General features: G+C 37.7%; 1 protein-coding gene across 1 annotated transcript; it reads right to left on the bottom strand.

Annotated features, from left to right (window-relative positions):
* Window positions 1-7740: 7740 nt before the first annotated feature.
* Window positions 7741-23816, bottom strand: LOC113634389. The gene is made up of 5 exons (XM_027133318.2): window positions 23514-23816; window positions 13419-13769; window positions 9860-9985; window positions 9691-9746; window positions 7741-8296 (listed from the first exon to the last, which is right to left on the bottom strand). The coding sequence occupies exons 1-5, from the start codon at window positions 23581-23583 to the stop codon at window positions 8168-8170; spliced, it is 732 nt and encodes a 243-aa protein (XP_026989119.2). The 5' UTR covers window positions 23584-23816; the 3' UTR covers window positions 7741-8167.
* Between the last annotated feature and the right edge of the window lie 2080 nt (window positions 23817-25896).

The raw sequence follows: 25896 nt of genomic DNA on the forward strand, positions 1-25896 counted from the left end.
CAGGAAAGCTTATATACTCTTTTCCCAACAATTTCCAAGGCACAGCGCGGTACACACAATATAGTGGTTGACCTTTTTCCAACCTTACAAGGCACACTCTGTGATTTGTACCAGGAAGTCATATTCTAATAGTTTCAAAACATTGTGCATCAAGGAGCGTTAAATGAGTCATTTATAAATTGCCCTTTAATTATACAGGGTGACATAACTATTTCAAATATAATAACATTCTTACTTCTAAAAATACATTTCATTATAGTAAAAAGATAGATATAAATGAAAATAAAAAAGCAATCAGAGTTCTCTTGAACATCTGATAAATAAAACTTATCTTCGCATAAATCTTCTTAATTCAGTTGGAGTCTTCTTCCAGCTGTGTAGGCGTGACCTTCCAGATGTCTAGATGTCCACGTCTGACCCACTCTTCAAGAGCGCTCGCACGGCAGAGAGGGAGGGGCAGCGCATGTAAGACAGAGAGCATCCTGATTGGCCTGTTTCGGTAAGTCAACCAATCAATTGTCGGTGTGGGCGGGGCTATTACATGTTCTCCCGAATCGAACTAATCAGTGTATATAGCTAGGGGGTCGCAACCTTAAGCACTTCTGTTCTGGGGGAAGCTCACTCACTCTCACTCATTTTCTACCGCTTTATCCGACTGGGGGAAGCTGTCCAAAGTAATCCCGGGGTGGACATTCACCAAACACATTAAAAAAAAAAAAAAATTTTTAAATATCGCACTCTCTAATATGAAAAATATATGTATGTATACCTAAATAATTGTGTAAGTAGAAAAAAAATGCAAAAAATGCATTTAGAAACAGCCCCCCCACAGTTTCCTCACAGTGGTTTGACCCACTGCCTCCTTTCCCAGTACATCTCACCTACTCTACACACACGAGTCACGTGTGTGGCTGCGGATCAGTTAATGTTCAACTTAAGTAGGGGGTTTTTACACTTTAAATAAAGCGATTCTCTTTATTGTAGTTGATGCAGATTCATTCATAAATTAGCTGCGGCAAAAATGTTGATTACCGATGTAATTTTCCATGAATCTGCTATATTAGTGATTAAATTAGTTAAAAGTAGCTTGTTTACAATATCTAGTTAACGTTAGCTTGTTTACAATAGCTAGTTACACAGTGCACTGTAACTAACACGCCAAAGCCGTTTCCCATGCATTGTTTTATTTAGGACGACTTGGCATCATGTTAACTTAACATTAACGGCCACAATTAGCATATTGTTTAGCTGTACATTTACTAATGAGCACTGTGCTACGTCCGAACTGACCTCACTGTAATTTTTTGTATAATCAATTTCTATTCTGTTCTTAAGTGTCTTAATTAATTTTAAATAAACTTTTAAACCTATTTTAATTACTTGGTTTTATTGTTGTGATTATTTCTTATGATAGTTTTACTTTCTTTATGTAAAGCACTTTGAATGAACCTCACCCCCCCACCCACACCCACACACACACACACACTGTAAAATGAAATTTACGCCCATGTCTGTGAGCTCAGGGCAGTTGAGATTCAGGGAGATCTGTCAGTTGATGAAGGTGCTAGTGGTGCTGCCTAATTCTAACTTGATGTGATGTCTCACCAAACACTTGTGAATCTGATGTCTTGCAAGATAAACAAATTTATTGACACAGAGTGCTATGAGGTTGAGGTTTCGGGAAAGAGCTACAAAGTACAACAAAAGTAAAAGGCATAGGATGTAGGAAATAGGCCCAGGCCTACATGTAGACTACCTTTGGCATGTATGTAAATAATATTTTATTCATTCATCGTTCTGTTATATTCAACTGTATTTCGGTATACCTCCCTGAAAATACCTTTTGCAGGTTGGGATGTCTGTACTCAGTCTACAACACATGAAGAGCTTTGTTTAGCTGAAAACACTGACATGGTCATTGTACTGACTTGAATCAAGCGCTAAGCTGTTCTAAAGTAAGCCCAGTGTCTTTCCAGTCATTGTGTGTAATGGTCAGTGTGTGTTCTACTGACAATAACTCACTCACCAATGACTGGTCAATCAAGCCCCAAAACAAATTAATGAGCAGTGTGAAGGCAAACTGTGGTAATTATTCATTAAAAGAGGCATTACATTCTGTCAAGATAATAAATAAAGCCTATTTTGAATAAGAAGATGTATTGTTATGAATATGTCTATATGATAAATGAAATTGAGCTCTTTGGGATCAACTCAACTTGCCGGGTTTGGAGGAGGAAGACTACTGCTGCATATGATCCCAAGAACAACAGCCCCACCTTCACACATCAAGGTGAAAACATTATACTTTGGCCTGTTTCCCTGCTAATGGGACAGGACAACTTCACCACATCAAGAGAACTTCCTTCCCTCAGCCAGGGCATTGAAAATTGGTAGTGGATGGGTATTCCAGCATGACAATGTCCCAAAACACACGGCCAAGGCAACAAAGGAATGACTCAAGAAGCACCTTAAGGTCCTGAATTGGCCTAGCCAGACCTCAATCCCATATAAAACCTGTGGACGGAGCTGATGGTTTGAGTTGCCACATGTCAGCCTCGAAACCTTAATGACTTGTGTGGGACAAAATCCCTCCTGAGATGTGTGCAAACCTGGTGGGCAAATCTCTCTCTATACAGTGTGTGTGTGTGTGTGTGTGTGTGTGTGTGTGTGTGTGTGTGTGTGTGTGTGTGTGTGTATTGTGCACCACTCTTTCAAGTATACTGATTCCACTGGATAAAACAGGATAAAAACAACAGCCAGCCAGAACTGCCCCAGGGAATAACCAACAACTAAAGACAGAACTGTTCATGTGCCCAGAAGTTATGTGAACTGATCATGTTCCCAGAAGTCATGTGATCCAGTAGACTATCAGATTACACTGTGGTGTTTGTTTCTAGTTACTCAGTGCAGTCATGCAGTATAAATACATTAGCTCTGAAATACACATGATCATAAAGGACACAATATGCACTTGTTTTTTCTTTTTAAACTGAAAAAGACAAAACTACATTAATTTTGTGTCTGAATACAGTAAGTAAAATATTTGACTCCGTTTTCCCCCCAAAGCTTTTGTATTGTGTACTATTAATCTATTGTTCATAATTCAGTATATTGAGTCAGTTGTTTTGCTAGCTGTTGGGTTTTAGAAACTCCTGCCTGCATATTCTGCCATACAATTTAATCTCTTTGCTATGGCCTGTGCTCTTTTATATGTAATGAGATTATATTTTAATGTCTTTCTTACTTTTTTAAATGCTTTTTGTTTTTGTAATTGCCTCTTTGTAATCCTCATTCCACCAATTGACAACTTTCTTACTTTTATCCTTCCTCCTTTTGCCAATAGATTCAACAGCTGTGTTTCAACTTCATCCATTTTATCATTAATGTTGGTAATTTTACAATCAGATGTTTTCTTATATTTGGCCCAGTTTGCTGATTTAAACTTCCATCTCAGTGTTCTTTTTACCCCTGTTCTTGCTTTTTTAACTCCAATCTTAGTGCTGATAGGAAAATGATCACAACCTATTGTACTTTGGGCTAGCAAAAATTTCAGCAGGGCTGAGAATTTACCCTTTGACATATCTATCCTGGTACTGCTTCCATTATTCACACACACTAACTCTCCCCAGTCAAGCATGTCTTCTCCTTCCCACCGTCAGATGCCACAGCTTCTGACCGGATCTCAGCATGTCTGGCAGAAATTTCATCATGGATGACTGCTCATCAGTTAAAGCTCAATCCTAGCAAAACTGAACTGCTGTTCATCCCAGGTGATTCATCCCCAGGTCATGATCTTGCTATATCCTTGCACAACGATCTGATCTCCCCTTCAGCCACAGATCGCAACCTTGGGGTAACCATGGACAATCAACTGTCCTTTTCCTCTCATGTTGCTAATGTGACTCGCTCATGTCGGTTTCTTCTCTACAACATTAGAAGGATTCGGCCATTTTTGTCCACATAGACTGCTCAGGTACTTGTTCACTTCTAGACTGGATTACTGCAATGCACTGCTGGCAGTTCTACCTATGAACGCAATCCGTCCTCTGCAAATGATCCAAAATGCAGCTGCCCGGCTTGTTTTCTACCTGCCAAAGTTCTCGCATACCACCCCGCTGCTGCGATCCCTCCACTGGCTTCTGGTAGCTGCACGCATCCGATTCAAAACACTGATGCTGGCCTACAAAGCCAAAAATGGACCAGCTCCCTCTTACCTCAAAGCCCTCATCATTCCTCGCACTGCACCCCGCAACCTCCGATCTACCAGCACTGCTCGACTGGTTCCACCATCTCTCAGGGTAAGAGGCAAGTATACTACAAGACTCTTCTCTGTTCTGGAACCAAGGTGGTGGGATGAACTTCCCCTAGAGGTCCGGACAGCTGAGTCACTGGCTATTTTCAAGGATTTTACAAGGATTATAAAAATCAATTATAAAAATTAATTATAGAAATCTATTAGTAAATTAATCAGTAAATTAATTAGATATATCCCTGACCCTTCCCATAGCTCTATTACCACTACCTCTATCTCGTCTTTCACCTCAGCTTTTCTATACCCGATACCTCGTTTTATAAATGTTGCTACTCAACCACTGTTTCTTTTCCATCTATCTCTTCATACTACACTATACCCCTGAATTCTAAATGCGAACACCCGTTTAAGCCATGTTTCTTGTTCCACTGTAGTACTGATAGTAGCATTACGAGCCACCATAAGATGTCTGAACACTTGGTGTCTGGCTATGAGCAGTCTGTACCTTAAGTCTTTCATTAATCATGTTGTTGTGAGCCAGCGGCATGCAAGAGATGTTATCAGACACCGGCATGTACTGGATGGAGTTACAGAACTCTACATACCTGATACTGCTTTTCTTAATACTGGTTCTCAGCAAATAAATAATAATAAATATCAAGGTACACCACGACCAATTATTAACTTATCCGTCAGTAGACAGACGGACATAGATAATACAAAGAGAAGGAGAAATAGGGAAAGAAAAGCTAAACATAAGGGGAAGAAACAAAGAAAGATTGAAAATCCAAAAGGTTGAAGAATTGGTAGAAGAGTTGAAAGATTTGAATATGAGTGTTTAAAAGAAGACACCGAGGGATCAGACGCTGTACCTAGACAGCTGGAAGAAGATTCCAAAAGAAAAAAGAAGACTATAATGCATTATGTGTTATTATGTTTTATTTTCAGAATGTTCAAGAAAAATTCTGAAATGCTTTTCTTTTACTTATAATCATGTATCCTCATGTAATAGAGTTGATTAGATTAATCTTGTGTATTTTACTGTAAACTTTCTAGTAGTAAACACTTATAAAGCCTACTGTGTATTACTGAGAGTATCTGCACACATGTGTTTCAAGGCCTGCTGTTAAAAGTAAAGCCTTCTGTATATTCACAGGGAGTAATCCTCACGCACAGTGTTTTATAGCTTGCTGCCAAATTCCACGACAAGAGAAAGCTTCAGGTCTATATAATCACAGCCTGAGAAGTTGCAGGAAGTATGACCATATATAGAAGTGTTAACCGTGAGGTAAGAAAAGAAAAGACATCAGCAGCGCACACAGAGTCGGCTGGTGAGATATGTTTGGGAGTAATTTATGAAAAAAGATGGTAGCCATCTAAAGGCACAAAGCCAACCAAACCTGGCAGCCAAATCTGGCCTCAGTAAAAAAGTATAAAAGCCTTGAATCACAGTGAGTGTGCATTCTATTGTAAGCAGCCTTAGTGCATGTTATACTTTAGGTGCATCATAGAACAAACGCAAGTTTACACTTGGAGAGTGTTTCTTGGTTTGTTATAATCTTTGCATCTTAATACCTTTTACTTATTCTAGTACTGTTTGGTTATTTGAAGGAAGTTTTTATTTGTAATCTTTTTCTTTTTATTTTACATATATTACACACACCTATTTGTATTACACTACTTTTAATAAAAACAAGGCCTCCCATTGTGAGGATCCTGAAAAGACAAAAAAGGTCTAAGTCTGCCTCCTTCATTTAAAGATTCAAACAATAGTTTAAGTAGAAGACCTTGGAGAGGAGCCTTTGTTAGAAGACCGAGGGGACTTCGAAGGACACCTGCGTTCAAGGTAAGACCAACTTTTAATAGTTGATCTTGTGTTTCCAACACGACCTCGTGCCAAGTAAGATACACTCCTTAGTGGGGGTGCGTAAGGTTTCCTATGCAATCCGAAAACGTGTGTCGCTAAGGGGCAAGTATGTCAGTATAATTACTTCACTATGTATACCTCAATTTGCACATTTCATACTTGCACTCTGTACATACATGCATACATATTGTCTGAATGTTTATGTTTACTTCAACTGCACATTGCACATGTGTACATACAAATTGTATATATTGTATACTTATTTGCATATGTATATTTCATATGTTTATTTTAACTGCACATTTCACACCTGTAAATGTGTACATACAATTTAATCTATACTACATATGTCATTCTGTTACACTGTGGAGATTATGTCACTAAAACAAATTCCTCGCATGTGAAAACATGCTTGGCAATAAAGCTGATTCTGATTCTGATTCGTAACCTAAAGGTTGTGGGTTCGAGTCTTGGACCGGCCACGACTGAGGTGCCCTTGAGCAAGGCACCAAACCCCCAACTGCTCCCCGGGCGCTGCAGCATAAATGGCTGCCCACTGCTCCGGGTGTGTGATCACGGTGTGTGTGTGTTCACTGCTGTGTGTGTGCACTTTGGATGGGTTAAATGCAGAGAACAAATTCTATGGGTCACCATAGTTGGCCGTATGCCACGTCGTCACGTCACTTAAATTAGAAGTTTAACGCAAAAAAAAAATGGATTTTTATGCCTATTTTGAATTTTACTCGAATACAAATACAAATACAAATACTTTTACCCCCTCAACAAATACAAATACAGATACAAATACCAGCTGCTTTGCACACCCTAATATATATATATATATATATATATATATATATATATATATATATATATATATATATATATAATCTTTGTGTGGCTTTTCTTCCATGTTAATTGAGATACAACCAATTAGGTTTGACACCAATTTATTTATTTGCTGATTTCCTAGTTGGGTGCTTTTCTACCAGGGTGCATTTTTTTCACCTCTAAGTAGAGCTACAATATCTGTGGTGTAATGAAACCAAGTGTCCGTGTCGTGCTATGTAGCACCATGTTCCTGGTATTTACCACATCAGCTACAGTGTCTTGCAAAAGTATTCATACCCACTGAACTTTTACACATTTTGTGTGGTGTGTTTTTATCAAACTAGACCTACATAGTGCATATAAACCTGTAAGAGCCATTTGTCTTTGTAAAGGTGTCCACTAGGGGTAACTGTTCTATTAATGAGTGAATATAGGGAGGAACCTTCCTTCAGGTGACGGGTATCACGAGGCAATGCTGTTACCAACAATGCAAACCAACACATTAAATAAAATGAATACGCTGAGCATTTAAATGGTGAGTGGACATTGATTTAATGTAAGTTAATGAAAGCCAAGTGTGTGCATACAAACATACACCGTCCAACAACCCTCAGCTGCTTTATGTGTAGAGATTTACCACTTTAACCAGTATTGTCTCTGTGATTACTTAGTACATTTATTTATTTATATGTATTAAATGTAATTTATTTATTATTTATGTATTAAATGTATTAAATTAATAATGTAAGAATTTTGGTCCAAAATTAAAGAGTAAAAAGTCTCCTGTTAGTGCCTTTACCCCATTTATTCAAAATACTCTTAAATTAAACATTTTAATACTTTAAGATAAGAAGAAAAACATTACATCAGGATTATCATGAAAAAAAAAAACATAGATTATGTTCTGTTTAATCAAAGATTTTTAATTTTTAAAACCACTACTCATTTACACCATAATAATTATCTTAATGTTTAATTTAGGTCTTATTTTATACGGAGACCTAAACATTTGTATATAATTATAAATAACCACAAATTGACAGAACACATTTTTATAAGGTTAGTTAGAAAAGTAAATCTGATCTAGTACATCAGTCCATGTGATTTGAGAGTTCTCCAGATTAATCTCAAGATAATAATAATAATAATAATAATAATAATAATAATAATAATAATAATAATAATAATAATAATAATAATAATAGACACCCTGTAGGTCAGTGTCTCTGCGGCTGTGAGGTGAAGGTTACGTAAGTCACACAGTCCAAATCTGAAGCTTTGTTGTTCTTAACAGATCCTGTGAACTTTCTGTCATACAGCAAACTGTCATGATGAATCTTTTCGTCCTGTAGAGAGATTCAGATGATGAAGCAGCACTAAACACTATTTTTACTGTTTATTGTGGAAACTTTGACATGAACTGCACTGTTCTGTTTACTGTATTGTGTTCCACATATATTTATTGTGTTCTTTCACACTGGTCACATTTCTAATTTTAACCCTTAAACACTTCTTATTTATTATAAACACTTATATAACCTTATTATTGTGGCTTCATACAGGATTGATAACTGATAATGTTTCATACTAAATAAATAAGATTACAGCATTTGAACAGTAGGTGGAGGTTTAGTGTTTTCTTTCAGACTAGGTGTGTGTAAGGTGACCGTGTGTGTGTGTGTGTGTGTGTGTGTGTGTGTGTGTGTGTGTGTGTGTGTGTGTGTGTGTGTGTGTGTGTGACTGAATAAAGCAGCATAATGTTTTTACTTTAACATCAGGTTTTAAAGAGTTTTTAGAGATAGAGAAATTTAAATACAGGAAACATTAACAAGAAAGAGAAGGTAAAAAAACAAGTTTAAATTCTTGCTTAATTTACATTTAAATGACAATCACTCTAAATATATGGACAGGGTTGCCAGGTTTCAGTAAAATTCCCAGCTAAACTCAACTAGAATCCGTTGCTGCTTTAAACCGTAGTTAGTTGCTTACTCAGTCACATCTAGCCTCAAGTGGATCTCATTTTATAGACTGTGTTGTGTTCTTGTGACTGTGAACAACATATTTACAGTGTAATTACAACACTAAGCTTAACCACATAACACTGATCAACAAGATAAATAAACTAAAGTAGTTTTGAAGCCAGATTGAGAATAAAGACTTTCTTTAATCACAGAGGTTTATTTATGTTTTATGGCAGTCATGTGACATGTAGGCGGTTCTGTACTACATACAACTCTACAGTTATATAATAATTCTATTATAATTTACACACAAAAAAAACACTCTACAGTTACCAAATAATAAAGAATAAACCAGCAGGTAATGACATAACAATGGACAAGTTTTATATAATAGTACGTTCACACACACACACACACACACACACACACACAAACACACACACACACACACACACACACACACACACACACACACACATATATACAGTATGTGTGTGTGTGTGTGTGTGTGTGTGTGTGTGTGTGTGTTTAATATAAAATAGTTTTAAGATGTATTTTGTTCTTTTACACTAAAATCCATTTCGATATTTTTCTGTTATTTTTATATGTGAAATATTTATTTATTTCTTTTAAAAATTATACCAAACACTTACCGGTATAATATCTAGAGGTTTACAAGTTTAGTTTAGTTGAACACATGAAATAAAAATTGTTTCTTGGAGCAAAAAAGGAATTTTTCCCTTCCTCAGTATTTGACATTAATGTGAATGTTTTTATACCTGTTCAGTGGAGCTGGTGTCGTGACTGCAGCCTGATGATAATGATGATGATGTTTCTGTTTTCATTAATATAAATTAGACAATAAATTGAGACACAATAAATACATAATTACCACAAAACTTCTGTCTGATCCTTTAATGTTTAACCTACAAGTTAAAGCACTTTTACCTTCCACCCTGCTGCAGAACACACACATGCAGATGATGATTATTAGGACAGAGATGGAGCACACACACATTATGGCCATATGTATAATCCAGATGTTCTCAGTTCCTCCACTCTGGTGTGTGCCACCTAAAATACACACATAACCACAGAGATATCAGTACAGTGTCCTGGAAGAAAATATCTTAAATAATAATCAGTATTGTGCAGCTATAATAATTATTGTTAAATCCAGGAAACATCTCAAGTCTGATCAATAATAGATGTTTTGTTGAACTGTAATTCCACACATAAGACTAAAACGTGTAACTCTGAATTCACACGTGACTCTCTGGTTATTCAGACTATCATGTGTTTATAAAGTGCATCATGTGAACATCAGTGACTTCATTTCACATCTAAACTAATGCTTTAACCTTCATATTGTCCCTGGGTCTTTTTGACCCGGCTGGAAGATTTTAATGTTTCATAACTTGGGTTTTCTTCCACATATTTGCCCAAAACTATGAACTTTCCAAGCAAAATTAATTTTGTCTATTTTCGCTGAACTATGTGTTCAGAACAATATATACTTTGCGTTTTGGATCCACTTGGGTCATTCTGACCAAGCCACATTTAGTGTGGCGATAGGTCACACTTTTGCTCTTTTCAGCACAATGAACATACATACAGACACAAAAATGAAAAAAATTCAGTTGGCATCCAGACAAAACAAAAGCTACACATTTGTAAACATTTCACACACACACACACACACACACACACACACACACACACACACACACACACACACACACACACACACACACACACACACACACACACACACACACACACACACAAACACAAACACACATATTGGGCATTGCATTTCATTAGGATTTTTGATATACCTTTGCCTAACAGAGGGAAGAATATGATCTACCGAAAAGATGCTACACACACACACACACACACACACACACACACACACACACACACACTGGGCATAGCAATTCCTTAGGCCTCCATAAAAAATAAAAGCTACTCATTTGTAAATATTTCACACTTAAATGTATTTGTCAAGCTGGGGTCAAAATCTGATCTACCAACAAGCTTTACACACACACTCTCACACACACACACACACACACACACACACACACACACACACACACACACACACACACACACACACACACACACACACACACACACACACACAATCATTGGGCATTGCAATTCATTGGGCCTCCATAAAAAACAAAAACAATCATTTGTAAATATTTCACACTTGTTATATGCATTTGTCCAGCTGGGGACAATATCTTCTCTTCTCTTCTTCTTCTACCAACAATCTTTACACACACACACACACACACACACACACACACACACACACACACACACACACACACACACACACACACACACACACACACACACACACTTTGTGTTTTCATATTTAAATCTGTTTTCTCTCTCTTATTTATGAATTTAGTTACATCAGTCAGCTTTGGCCCTGGAGATATGCTGAGTAATGTTTGACAATTATCAGTCAGTGGTTATCCAAAATAATATTTAATATTTAATAAATATTTAAATAAATATTTAAGTATAATAAAAAAAAACATAAGGAGGTAAACAAAATTTTATTTACATGAAATTATGGAATGAGTTTGAGTTTGAATTTTGTGTGTGTGTGTGTGTGTGTGTGTGTGTGTGTGTGTGTGTGTGTGTGTGTGTGTGTGTGTGTGTGTGTGTGTGTGTGTAGCCTGTTGTTGGTTGATCAGATGATATCAGGGGGGCAAAATAGATATTACACACAGAATGGTGATAATTGTAGAATTTTTGATTTATAAACATTCAAGTCAATTTTTCCTGAAAAAAAAAACAGGTTTTATTATTTACTGCCATTAAATAATAGTTTGAAAACAATCTCCTGCCTTTGAAATATACCAGCCTGTAATTGTGCATCAACTTTTGTGCCTCTATAGTGAAAGTAATTCAAAATTTCTTTTTTTTTTGTTTTTGTTTTTGTTTTTTTTTACTAAAAAACGAGGTATTTTTGTATACTGTATAAATAAGGTTTATTATACCGAATATATATATTTTTTTGCTAAATATATGTTAATATGTTGGAAACAAGTTAGACTAAAAAGGTGAAAATAAAAGGCTATCATATATATACTTAATTTTTTATAAGCAATTAAAACAGACAAGGTCAAGTTGACTCAGTGCTCCTAATTTGTATAGGAGGACAATAGGAGGATTAAACCAGGGGTGTCAAACTCAGGCCATATCATATCAGGTCAGATCATATCAAATGTGCATTACAGCTGACTAGCCGCGTGCTCCGCTAATACTAAAAATCCCAGAATGCCTTGCCACTGTATTGACGCGTAGTCACGAACAGCAAGGGCCCCTCATTCTCTGTTGACAGTCGTTAACGACCATGTTACAGTCACATCGGGGAAGTTAATTCACCCTCCACAAAAATGGCCAAACGAAAGATGGACAATAGGAGCTTTCAAGACAGGAGGGAGGCAGATTATCTGTTCACGAATATAAAGGACAGACCTGTTTGTCTTGTGTGCTAACGGAGCTAACGTGTCTGTAACGAAAAAATATAACATAAGAAGACACTATGAACCGAAACAGAGTCTAACAAACTGAGTTTGAATATATGTTTCCTTTATGCACTTTTTCTACTCCAAGGCATGAACTGTTAGTCAAAAAGTTGGATTTTCATTGAATGAAATGATTATTTTTGGTTGTTTTGTTGTTGGTTTTGAAAAAGATCCACATCAAAAAGGAAGTTAAAAATGATACAGTGAGAGTCATAATTTATTTTATTTATTTAAATAAGAAATGAACACCACTGATGTGTCTTTTATTTATTTAAATAAGAAATGAACACCACTGACGTGTCTTTTATTTCAAATGTAATTTCTTATGTGTTTGTAATATCAAGCTCTGGTTGTTCCAAATCCTGTGTTTAAGCAAAACTAAAGTTTGTTTCCATGTGAAAAAGGTTGAACATTACATATCAGTTACAGTTAATTTTTCAATAAATATTCAGTTTGGCCCGTGACTTTATCACAGTTTTATATTTTGGCCCACTGTGAATTTGAGTTTGACTTCCCTGCTTTAAACTAGAAAAACATAAGATTAGTGAAACAAAAAGAACAGTCAATTAAACAAAAAAAAAAAACAACAACAGTCAATTAAACAAACAAACAAAAAAAACAGTCAATTAAACAAACAAAAAACAGTCAATTAAACAAAAAGAACAGACAATTAAACAAAAAGAACAAAGTATAAACTGACCAGTGATCTCTGTTTGGACTTAACTGTAAAATTAATGGACCTGCAAACTTTTATAGATAAAGTGATGACTATGACACCATACAGGAGTCTGGAGCTAGACATGCGTCCCTGGTGAAAGAGCTTCTACACAATTATTAACACATTTAGTCTTCACCCTTTAAAATGACAAAAATGACCTACATAAAAGAATAAAATTCTAGTTTAATCAAAGTACAGTATTAATAAACAATGTAAATAAAGTGTTGTTACTGACCTGTAAAGTTCAGACTGATGACTTTCCCAAACTGATTGTGTCCCTTGTTTCGACCTCCACAGTAATAAAATCCCAGATCTGTGTCTCTAACTCCAATAATCACTAAACTGACTGAACTGCTGCTTTCTGTTATAGTAAAGTGACTCTCATCTTCATTATATGCAATATAAAAGTGTTTGCCCACTTTCCCTTGTGTGGTCGATATAATCTGCCTCACGCCTGCTGAGTTCATGTGATACCATGATATCTCTGAATAATTAGTGATGTTACAGGGCAGAGTGACGTTTTCTCCAGGATCAACAGATAACAGATCAGCTGAAATGTTCTGAAGGAGACTCAGACTGATGACACCTGAAAGATCAACACCACATGAAGAGAGAAGATTCATCAGCACTCTGTAAACCTAACACACAGATCACAGTACATTACATCCATGGAGCCGCACTTAACATATAGACAATACTGTTATATTTATATTTTACTATTTCATTTATATTTGTCTTGTTTATTTAAATTGTCCAAAAACTCCATTTCAATTCAACTTCCTGTTATAACTGAATGCATTAATCTCTCTTCAGCTAATGTGGACAGTCCAAAATGTAAAAAAGAAGAAAAAAGCTTGAAGGAGAAAAGATGGCGGAGTGAACCGACATGGCGGGGTGAGATCTAACATGGCAGCGCACTGAACACAAACACAAACACTGGATTCGTTCATTAATCAAAACAACTTTCGCTATACTGGATAACCAACCTTGTCAAGACTCAGACAAAATGTTCAACTGCATCGACAGCTATTTCTACAATTTGGATACCATGTTAGAACCAAACAAGAAAATACGCAAACGGGATTCATCCACTGAAACAGACGAGGAAATCACAGTCGAGGTCTGTGTACTCACATCCATAAACTCCAAACTTGCCATACTCAAACTTCTCCATACAGACGTCCGTGATCTGAAAGCTAGTTTCGAAATTTCTCAATCCCAAATCGAAACATTAACGCAAGAAAACGTCGAACTAAAAGCAACTGTATCACATCTCTCCACTCAAGTCACAAAACTCTCCAAAGAAAATCAAATTATGCAAGAAACCATATTGGACATTCAGTGTCGCGGCATGCGCGATAATCTGATATTTTCAGGAATAAACATACCTCCACAAAACACCACACCGAACGACCCAGAGAAGGCAATAAAACAGTTCATGCATGACTCTCTTAAACTGCCCGCACCAACAGTTGAGAAGATAACTTTTCACCTAATTCACCGACTTCCATCCAAGGACCCCAAAACGCCACCTCCAATAATCGCTAAATTTGAACACTACAAACACAAATAACTCGTTAAAAGCAGAGGAAATCAATTGAAGAATACCACGTATGGGATGTATGATCAGTTTCCCAAACAAATTCAAGACCGCAGACAAAAACTATTGCCGATAATGAAACAGTTCCGTGAAGAAGGAAAGTGAGCTATATTATCGGTAGACAAACTTTACGTGAACGGAATACTTTATCGTGATCCAAACATCACTATGTGGTTATAGTTTAACCAAGATTATCACTGCTCATCCTATGACTGACTGTTCCATAATACATTTTACATTGCCATATAGATAAAACCTGTTATAAATTTCATTTACCATGCAAATGGCTGTTAATGAACTCTTATTATACACCCTGATGTCTCCTTCATATTTATTTATTTATTTATTTATTTATTTATTTATTTATTTATTTATTTATTTATTTATTTATTTATTTATTTATTTATTTTTGTTGTTTTTTCCCCTCTCATTTCAATTATTGCTACAATGTTATATCTGCTTCAAGCATCACATGCATTGTGTCATTATCTCTATGTACTTTTTATTTATTTTTTTGTTACACTTTACTCTCTCTATTTCCCTCTGACATGGTCAGAATTCTTATTTGTGTGTGGTATTTGTATATGTGTCCTGTCTATCTATGCTCAGTGTAGTGCTTATTTATCTATCGTGTCCATCCATGTTTTGCGTTTGTCTATCCCAGCCGGGCGAAATCTTCCACCCCCTCTATATATCATGGCTACCTACTTTAGGTACAAATGACGTCACGTGACATGAGCAGAATACCCATGGGGCAGTTCCCCTCATTGTGCTGAGTGTTTTGATATGTCAAGTTCATGTAGTGAATTTTTGTTTTGGGGGCGGGGCTACATGTGACGTCACGTGGTGTCGAGTGATGTCACCAGAATACCCGGTGGGATGCCATTACTTTTGGCAAAAAGTGGCTACTGAGGGTTTCGACATTTCATGTCAATACTGCAGTCATTATGGAAATCTACTTATTATTATACTGCATAGAAATTCTTAATGTTGGATGTATTGCATGTGTGAGAGCTTAGAGGACTTTACGGAATTCCCAATTCAAGTCTATGGGCTGTTCCATCGTCGACTATGGGAAAACCAAAAATTCTGTCAGAACTCGGAACTCACTTTGAGCTTCCGTATGGGGAATGCCGGAATTCCAATCACTTAGAAAAATAGAAGCAACAAACTTCAGAGCAGAGTCTATGACATATCCGAATTTGGTGCATGTGGCTCGAAAGCTCTAGGCCGCATTTTTTAAATGATTTTTTGTCTAATAATAATAATAATAATAATAATAATAATAATAATAATAATAAGTATTATTATTATTATTAATAATAATAATAATAATAATAATAATAATAATAATAATAATAATAATAACTAGACTTGTAAAGTTCCTCGTGACAAACTTTGATGTTGGCTTTGGCGGTGCAAGTATTCGCAAAGCCCGGTGCATTTTGTAGGCGAGTGGACAGAAAGATTGTGAAAGCTACTGGACCACTATGGTGCCAATACTTTTAGAGGTGAGCGGACATGAGCATGTGACGTGATCCAAATACCCGCGAGGTAATTCCCCTCATTGTGTTGAGTGTTTTGATATGTCACATGTCCATTTTGTGCAACTTTTTATTTTTCATGTGACGTCACGTGACGTCACGTGACGTGACCAGAGTACCCGTGGGGCAGATCCCCTAATTGTGTTGAGTGTTTTGATATGTCACATGTCCATGTTGTGCAAATTTTTGATTTTGCTTGTTTTGGGGGTGGGGCTACACGTGACGTCACGTGACGTGACCAGAATACCCGTGGGGCAGTTCCCCTCAATGTGCTGAGTCTTTTGATTTGTCACATGTCCATGTTGTGCAAAGTTTTGATTTTGCTTTTTTGGGGGTGGGGCTACACGTGACGTCACCAGAATACCCAGTGGGGTGCCAATACTTTTGGCAAAAAGTGGCTACTGAGGTTTTGGACATTTCATGTCAATACTGCAGTCATTATGGGATTCTACCTATTATACTGCATAGAACAGTACATGCAATTCTTAATGTTGGATGTATTGCGTGTGTGAGAGCTCAGAGGACTTTTCGGAATTCCCTATTCAAGTCTCTGGGATGGTCGATCGTCGACTATGGGAAAACCAAAAATTCCGTCAGAACTCCGGAATAAAAATTTGGTTTTTATCGCTCGAAAACTTGCCGAGGTACAAACCTCAAAAGTTTATAATAGAAGCCTATGGGGAAAAAGGCCAATTTGAGCTTCCGTACCGGGAATGCCGGAATTCCGATCGCTTAGAAAAATAGGAGCAACAAATTTCAAACCAGGATCTACGACATGTCCGAATTTGGTGCATGTGGCTCGAAAGCCCTGGGCCGCATTTTTTAAATAATTTTTTGTCTAAGAAGAAAAAAAAAGAATAAATAAATAAATAAATAATAATATTCATCCATCCATCCATTTTCTACCGCTTATCTGGGGCCGGGTCGCGGGCGCAGCAGTCTAAGCAGGGACACCCAGACTCCCCTCTCCACAGACACTTCCTCCAGCTCTTCCAGGGGAATACCGAGGCGTTCCCAGGCCAGCCGAGAGACATAGTCCCTCCAGCGTGTCCTAGGTCTTCCCTGGGGCCTCCTCCCGGTTGGACATGCCCGGAACACCTCCCCAGGGAGGCGTCCAGGAGGCATCCGAAACAGATGCCCGAGCCACCACAGCTGACCCCCCTCGATGTGGAGGAGCAGCGGCTCTACTCTGAGCTCCTCCCGAGTGACCGAGCTCCTCACCCTATCTCTAAGGGAGCACCCAGCCACCCTACGGAGGACACTCATTTCGGCCGCCTGTATCCGGGATCTTGTCCTTTCAGTGATGACCCAAAGCTCATGACCATAGGTGAGGGTAGGAACGTAGATTGACTGGTAAATAGAGAGCTTCGCCTTACGGCTCAGCTCTCTCTTCACCACAACAGATCGGTATATCGACCGCATCACTGCAGAAGATACACCGATCCGCCTGTCGATCTCCCGCTCCATCCTTCCCTCACTCATGAACAGGACCCCAAGATACTTAAACTCCTCCACTTGAGGCAGGAACTCTCCACCAACCTGAAGGGGGCAAGCCACCCTTTTCTGGCTGAGAACCATGGCCTCGGACTTGAAGATGCTGATTCTCATCCCCGCCGCTTCACACTCAGCTGCAAACCGTCCCAGTGCACGCTGAAGGTCCTGATTTGAAGAAGCCAACAGGACAACATCATCTGCAAAAAGCAGAGACGAAATCCTGTGGTCCCCAAACCGGACTCCCTCCGGCCCCTTACTGCGCCTAGAAATCCTGTCCATATAAATAATGAACAAAACCGGTGACAAAGGGCAGCCCTGTCGGAGTCCAACATGCACTGGGAACAAGTCTGACCTACTGCCGGCAATGCGAACCAAACTCCTGCTCCGGTCATATAGGGACCAGACAGCCCTTAGCAGAGGGCCACGGACCCCATACTCCCAGAGCACCCCCCACAGATCACCACGAGGGACACAGTCGAATGCCTTCTCCAGATCCACAAAACACATGTGGACTGGTAGGACAAATCCCATGAACCCTTCAGCAACCTGGTGAGGGTATAGAGATGGTCCAGTGTTCCACGACCAGGACGAAATCTGCATTGTTCCTCCTGAATCCGAGGTTCGACTATCGGCTGAATTCCCCTCTCCAGTAACCTGGCATAGACTTTTCCGGGGAGGCTGAGGAGTGTGATCCCCCTGCAGTTGGAATAATAATAATAATAATAATAATCATAATAATAATAATAATAACTAGATTTGTAAAGTTTGTCGCGACAATCTTTGATGTTGGCTTTGATGGTGCAAGTATTCGCAAAGGCCGGTGCATTTTGGAGGCGAGTGGACAGAAAGATTGTAAAAGCTACTGGACCACCAGGGTGCCAATACTTTTGGAGGTGAGCGGACATGAGCATGTGACGTGATCCGAATACCCGTGAGGTAGTTCCCCTCATTGTGCTGAGTGTTTTGATATGTCACATGTCCATGTTGTGCAAATTTTTAAATTTCACGTGACATCACGTGACGTGACCAGAATACTCGTGGGGCAGTTCCCCTCATTGTGCTGAGTGTTTTGATATGTCACATGTCCGTGTTGTGCAAATTTTTGCTTTCGCTTGTTTGGGGGGCAGGGCTACACGTGACATCATGTGGTGTCGAGTGACGTCACCAGAATACCCGGTGGGGTGCCAATACTTTTGGCAAAAAGTGGCTACTGAGGGTTTGGACATTTCATGTCAATACTGTAGTCATTATGGGATTCTACTCATTATACTGCATAGAACAGTACATGCAATTCTTAATGTTGGATGTATTTGTGTGTGAGAGCTTATAGGACTTTTCGGAAATCCCTATTCAAGTCTATGGGATGTTCGACCGTCGACTACGGGAAAACCGAAAATTTCTTCGGAACTCCGGAATAAAAATTTGGTCCGGAGTAAGGTCCTAAAGAACCTGTCCGAGTTCGGTGTAAATCGCTTGAAAACTTGCCGAGTTATAAACCTCAAAAGTTTATAATGGAAGTCTATGGGAAAAAGGCCACTTTGAGCTTCCGAACCGGGAATGCCGGAATTCCGATCGCTTAGAAAATAGAAGCAACAAACTTCAGACCAGGGTCTACGACATATCCGAGTTTGGTGCATGTGGCTCGAACGCCCTAGGCCGCATTTTTTAAAATAAATTTTTGTCTAATAATAATAATAATAATAATAATAATAATAATAATAATAATAATAATAAGCTTATAACGGAAATCAGAATGTTGGCTTCTACAAAGCCAACATAATAATAATAATAATAATAATAATAATAATAATAATAATAATAATAATAATAATAATAATAAGCTTATAACGGAAATCAGAATGTTGGTTTCTACAAAGCCAACATAATTAAACAATACATAATGGACTATGGCCTTAGCAATAGCTGGAGAGCAAGGAACCCACTACTAAGAGAATATTCTCATGCTTCTTCAGCACATCGTTCTTCCTCTAGAATAGATTTTTTTTCTTGTTAGCAACTCACTAATTCAACAGATATCAGAAAATACTATATATTCAATTATTATCAGCGATCACGCCCCTGTATTTCTAACATTAAACATCCCAGTACAGAAGAAAACCTCCACAAGATGGCACTTCAACACCTCTCTCCTAGAAGACCCCGACTTCAACACTCTTATAAAAAGAGAGTGGGCATCCTTTCTGGAAATCAACAACTCTTCAGAAATCTCACCATCAATACTTTGGGAATCAGGCAAAACAGTCATGAGAGGCATAATTATATCATATTCATCGCACAAGAAAAAATAGCATCAACAATTGGAAAACACTCGAGCAGAAAATTAAACAGCTAAGCAATCAACAGTCTACAACTGCATCTGAAGAAGCACAAACCGAAACAAAGCAACTAAGGACCCAATCGGATAGTATCATAAACAAAAAAAATACTGTTCTGTATACAACAACTCAAATATGATCAATTTCCCCTCAGCAATAAAGCAGGTAAATATCTGGCAAATATGCTAAAATATAAAAAAGACAAGTCAAGCATCTCATCCATTTTGGACTCTTCTGGTAAAACTACACAGGATCCTCAAGAAATTAATAACACCTTTCACCAGTTCTACAGCTATTTGTATTCTCCCGGCACTCAAACTCTACAATCTGAAATTGAATCCTTTTTTAACACTCTGAACCTTCCCTCATTGACCACAGAAGAATCAAACTTTTTAGAACAACCCATCACTTCTGAAGAACTCAGCAAAGCATTACAAAGCATGCCAAATAACAAATCACCTGGATCCGACGGATTACCGGCAGAATTTTACAAACACTTTTGGGATATCTTATCACCAACTTTTAATAGATTACTCACAGAAATTCAAACTACATCTACCATTCCCACACATAAGAACACAGCACTTGTCAGTGTCTTCCTGAAACCAAACAAGTACCGCCCACTATCATTAATCAATACTGACCTGAAAATGATCACAAAGACTCTAGCAACCAGGATTGAAACAGTTATGCATTCACTAATTCACCCAGACCAGACAGGCTTCATAAAGAACAGAAATGCAACAGATAATATTCGCAGACTTTTCAACCTTATCAACATCGCACAAAGACAGTCACAGGAAACTATAATTGCATCATTAGACACAGAAAAGCACATGACAAGGTCAACTGGACATTCTTATTCACCACCCTCTGTAAATTTGGTTTTGGAAAGTCATTTATCCAATGGATTACAACCCTAAACATGTACACTTCCCCAAAGGCAACAGTCATCACAAATTGGATCACTTCACCAAGATTCACCTTGCACCAAGGAACTAGACAAGGTTGCCCACTCTCTCCATCCCTTTTTGCCACATTCATAGAAGCACTTGCTGTAGCAATACGCCAAAACCAAAAAATTAAAGGAATCCAAGTCAACAAATCTCAACATAAAATTAGTCTATATGCAGATGATTTATTATTATACTTACAAACTCTGACAGACTATTGGTTAAAAAAACTAGACTGTCTCACCACTCAATTTTACTGGAAAGATAAAAAACCGAGGATAGCACTTACAACACTCCAAAACTCAAAACAGTTAGGTGGACCTGAAGCACCAAATTTCTTGCACTATTACCTGGCAAACCAACTACAGCACTTATATAAATGGACTCAACAACATACATATTCCAACTCATGGCTTGATCTTGAGCAATATCTGTGCTACCCGAATTCAATCGCAGACCTTCCCTTTTTACCACAGTCAATCCAAAAACTAGACTTCTATAATAACATTACAATATCAACAACTCTGGCAGTCTGGTGGTAAACCAATAAAATTACAAAATCACTTTTAGCACCATGTAGATACACCCCAATTTGGCACAACCCTGACATCCGTCTTCACAATGAATTGATCCATTTTCCTAAATATTAGCAAAAAGATTTAAGCTCACTCACCTCCACCATGTATTTGAAAATCACAAATTTATGCCATTCACCTCAATTATCCAGAAATTTGAGATCGAGAAAGACCAATTTCTTCACTACCAAGAGCTTAAATCTTTACTTAAAAGTAAAATAACTTTAACTAATACCTTACAGCCTTCTAAAACCATTGAACAGTGTAGTGGAAATTTTTACTTTAGAGAAGAACACATGAATCTGTCCTTCTAGGCTTCTGTATTTCCCATGGCTGGTAGTTATTGTGACTAGAGATTTCAGTTGTTTCTTTCTAAAACTGCATTTAATCAGACCTTTCCCATGAGACCTTTTTTGTTCCCGTGGGATTAGCTTGGTCAGAAGATGAACAGGCGATGCTTCTAAGCCAATGGTGGATGATGTTTTGGTTTTACATGTCCTGTTTCATTTTATTCCTCTCTATAAAATGCTGGTGTTATCAATAATGGAGGCCCTTCCTCTCTGATTTTACACGTAGAGTGTTGGGTCCTTCTGCAAAGCTGAAAACAATAAACCGTGAAAACCTTTATACTCTTGCCCGTGCCTGTTGGTGTGATATTTTTATGCTTTAATTCTCTCGAACCACAAAACTTCCAAGACAACAGTTAATGGAAATAGCCAAACACCCAAGAAAACTCATATCTAAACTTTACAGACTCATCACTTCATCTAACCCCACAATTACCCTGCCCAAGGAAAAAATGGGATATCGACCTCACGCTACCTTCAGACCCGGATTTATGGACACAGATCTGTAGAAACACCTTTAACATGACCACCAACACCAATTTACAACTCATACAATATAAAACCATCCACAGAATCCACATCACTCATAGTAAACTATTTAAAATGGGACTACCTCACACAGATACCTGCTCACAGTGCACCTCTGAGAACATAGATACCTATCTCCATGCCACCTGGCTCTGCCAGCCAGTTCACTCTTTCTGGACTACAGTAACAACACACATGTCCTTCAATCCTGGACTGCAGAGTACCACTGTCTCCTACACTCTGTCTTCTAGGAGTTATTTCAGATACCCTCATCCCTCCCAAATATAAAACCCCAGTCCTTATCTCTCTAGCTGTCAAAACTGGAAATTGAAATCATCTTGTCATATCAACCATTGGACTAACCTATTCACAGAATTTAATTTGACAGAAGAAACCATAGTGCATAAAAACAATAATATATCTGCCTTTAACGAAACCTGGAAACCACTCATAGTCTTTCGACAAATTCAACAGTTAATGTGAACCAAGAGCATTCCCATTACTTCCCTTCCCACCCTTCACTCCAACCACCCCTATCTTTACCCACCAATAACATTTAATAGACACACGTATACCAACCCTACACTCATAAATCCTCGTCTGTCTGTCTGTTTGTCTGTTTCTGTCTGTGTGTTTGTCTGTCTATGTCTATCTCTGTCTGTTTGTTTGTCTGTCTGTCTCTGTCTGTCTCTCTGTTTGTCTGTCTCTATCTGGTTGTTTGTGTACCTAGCTGGTGTGTACCCCCCGAAATCCCTTTTTTTTTCCGTCTTATTATATGACACTTGGAACTGTCTTTTATCTTTGTTTTCTAAAGAAAAAAACAATATATATATGTTTGTTAAACCTTCATATGAATAAAAATACAGTTTTATTCCAAAGTCAGGGTGGTGGCTGGGCATTAAATAAACAAACAAATAAATAAATAAATAAATAATAATGATTAACGAACTCACCAACCAGCAGCTGTAGATTAAACCCACTCAGGAACTCTGCCATGTCTAACACACATCCTCCACTGAACATGTGAACAGACACTTAGTGGAATAAAAAGTCTTGTGTTTCTGCTGTTTTCCGGTTTAACTTCGTCAGCCACGAGACTCTACATCCTGTCTCCTGTTCTGTTCTGGTGTTCAATAAGCTTCTGAAATCTCATTTTATATTCTCACATTTATTCTTATAACTCATTAGTTTATTAGTTACTTTAATCTACTGTCCTGACTGTTAGAGCTGAGATGAATAGATGAAGGATGAATATAGAAAAGGTCAGAACAGAGTTAAAACAAGGAACTCTATCATTGTGGAAGTGTTTTCTCGGCTGTCAGGAGATTATTGTATTGGTCACACAGATTAAATCAGATTATATTAACACAATTAGTTTCCACACAACCAACATGATTACATCAGATCTGGAATAAAATCAAACACTGTACAGTTACCAGATCCCAGGATTAAACCCAGGACACATAAGGATGCAGATAAATTATACCTCTAATGTTCTCAGAAATCTGACAGACAGCATTTTCCCTTTCAGTATAGTGTGTTGCACTTCTTAAAAAATACTGAATGTGTGTGATATCTGTTGTTTACATTATAAATGAAGCTCACTGAAGTGCTTTATTAATTATATAATCAGTATTGGGAGAGTGTTATGTGTGTGTGTGTGTGTGTGTGTGTGTGTGTGTGTGTGTGTGTGTGTGTGTGTGTGTGTGTGTGTGTGTGTGTGTGTGTGTGTGTGAGTGTGTGTGAGAGAGAGAGTCTGTGTGCGTGTGTCCCTCTCTCTGTGTGTCTCTGTGTGTGGCCCAGGCAAGAGTGTATATGATTTTCTGTAATATTAAAATTGCAATATCTGAATATCTACATTCACTTTTGCATAAGAAAGACAGCTATAATTATTAAAAAAAAGCCTCTTATGTTACGTGACATATATTAAACACTTTAGTCATTCCAACATTCTCTTCAAAAATTAGCTTCCTCTTTGTCTTTAATCAGGATGCAGGGTTTTAAAAAGACACACTTCTAAAACTGACACTGTTTTCATGAGTTTATAGCTGCAGATATGAGACTGTACTCGTTAGTGGAGAACACAGGATTTAATAACATGTCCAGTGTTACAGAGAGAGTAAGATTAACAAAAGCTCTATGTTTATACACCATAAGTCCAGTAAAAGGGTCTGATGGGGTTTGTTCGAGCACCAAAACCACAATGACTCATTTTTCATTTTCTGTTTCTGCTGCTGATGTTAAAACCACACACACAGCAGAGGAAACAATACACAGGTGGATAAAAACACACACTGGGCAGTTTTTAACCTCAAAGCTTGTGTTAGTAGCAGTTAGCAATTGTAGTAGCTTGTAGTTGTTCACAATAAATCTATAAATAAATGTAATACACAAATACGTTTGAGACATTTTCATACTTGTGATTCTGTAAATCAGTAAAATGAATGTTAAATAAAGCTGTAAAGTTGTGTAAAGTGTAGATCAGCTTTACAGTTTTTTTTTCAGTTGCTAACAAGCATTGTTCAATACTGAAACCACATTTTCAAAACTCTTCACACAGTCAGAGAAACAGAAGTCAATGCAGACCAAACTGTGAACCATTTCTTATTGCTTTCAGACAAAATGCATTCAGTGACCACACTTTTCAAAATTCAGGAACTCTTTTCCTATTCTTACTCCACAACATGCAAAATACTGTGTATTTTCAGCACATTTTACTAATGCTAACACACTGCATTCAAAATGATTAAAAACACATTCAAAACAAAATGATGGCAAATTCCAAGCATTTGTGCAGTAGTTATTTTAAAATATTCTCAATTTTATAGCCAAAAATTTAAAAAATAATCATTACAAGCTAAATGCAATTTAATTGCAATAAAAAAATAAAAAAAATACAGTAATAGTTGTGATTTACTGTAGGATCCAAAGGTTGCCCATGAGAGGAGGGAGAGGCAGAATCTGTTCTGATGCACAAGAAATTGCCATTGTGGATATGGTATTTGCCAACAATGCAATAAAACTGCGGGAAATTTGGGAGAGAGTGCTGGTAGACAATGGCACTTTTGAAAATGTAAATATGGTTAGCACAACAACAATTGCCAGAGTCCTAGAGAAACATAAAATAAGGATGAAGCAACTGTACACTGTACCCTTTGAGAGAAACAGTGAATGTGTGAAAGAACTCCAGAATCAATATGTCCAGGTAAGATGTCTGTTCAGTAACCAATAGGGTACATACTGTACACATTGGTGCATAATGTCAATTGCTGTGAAACTGTCTGCAATTTAGAGGGTAATGGAGATGGAAGCCAGACAAACTCTACATACTTTTAT

This window comes from Tachysurus fulvidraco, chromosome 10 (genome assembly GCF_022655615.1).
Source record: "Tachysurus fulvidraco isolate hzauxx_2018 chromosome 10, HZAU_PFXX_2.0, whole genome shotgun sequence".
NCBI lineage: Eukaryota > Metazoa > Chordata > Actinopteri > Siluriformes > Bagridae > Tachysurus > Tachysurus fulvidraco.

Coding starts and splice junctions, on each gene's coding strand:
- LOC113634389 (XM_027133318.2), bottom strand. CDS start 23,583: ATGTTCAGTGGAGGATGTGTGTTAGACATGGCAGAGTTCCTGAGTGGG. Junction 13,770..23,513: donor TAATCTACAGCTGCTGGTTG/GTGAGTTCGTTA, acceptor TTGATCTTTCAG/GTGTCATCAGTCTGAGTCTC. Junction 8,297..9,690: donor ACACCAGCTCCACTGAACAG/GTATAAAAACAT, acceptor ATCTCTCTACAG/GACGAAAAGATTCATCATGA.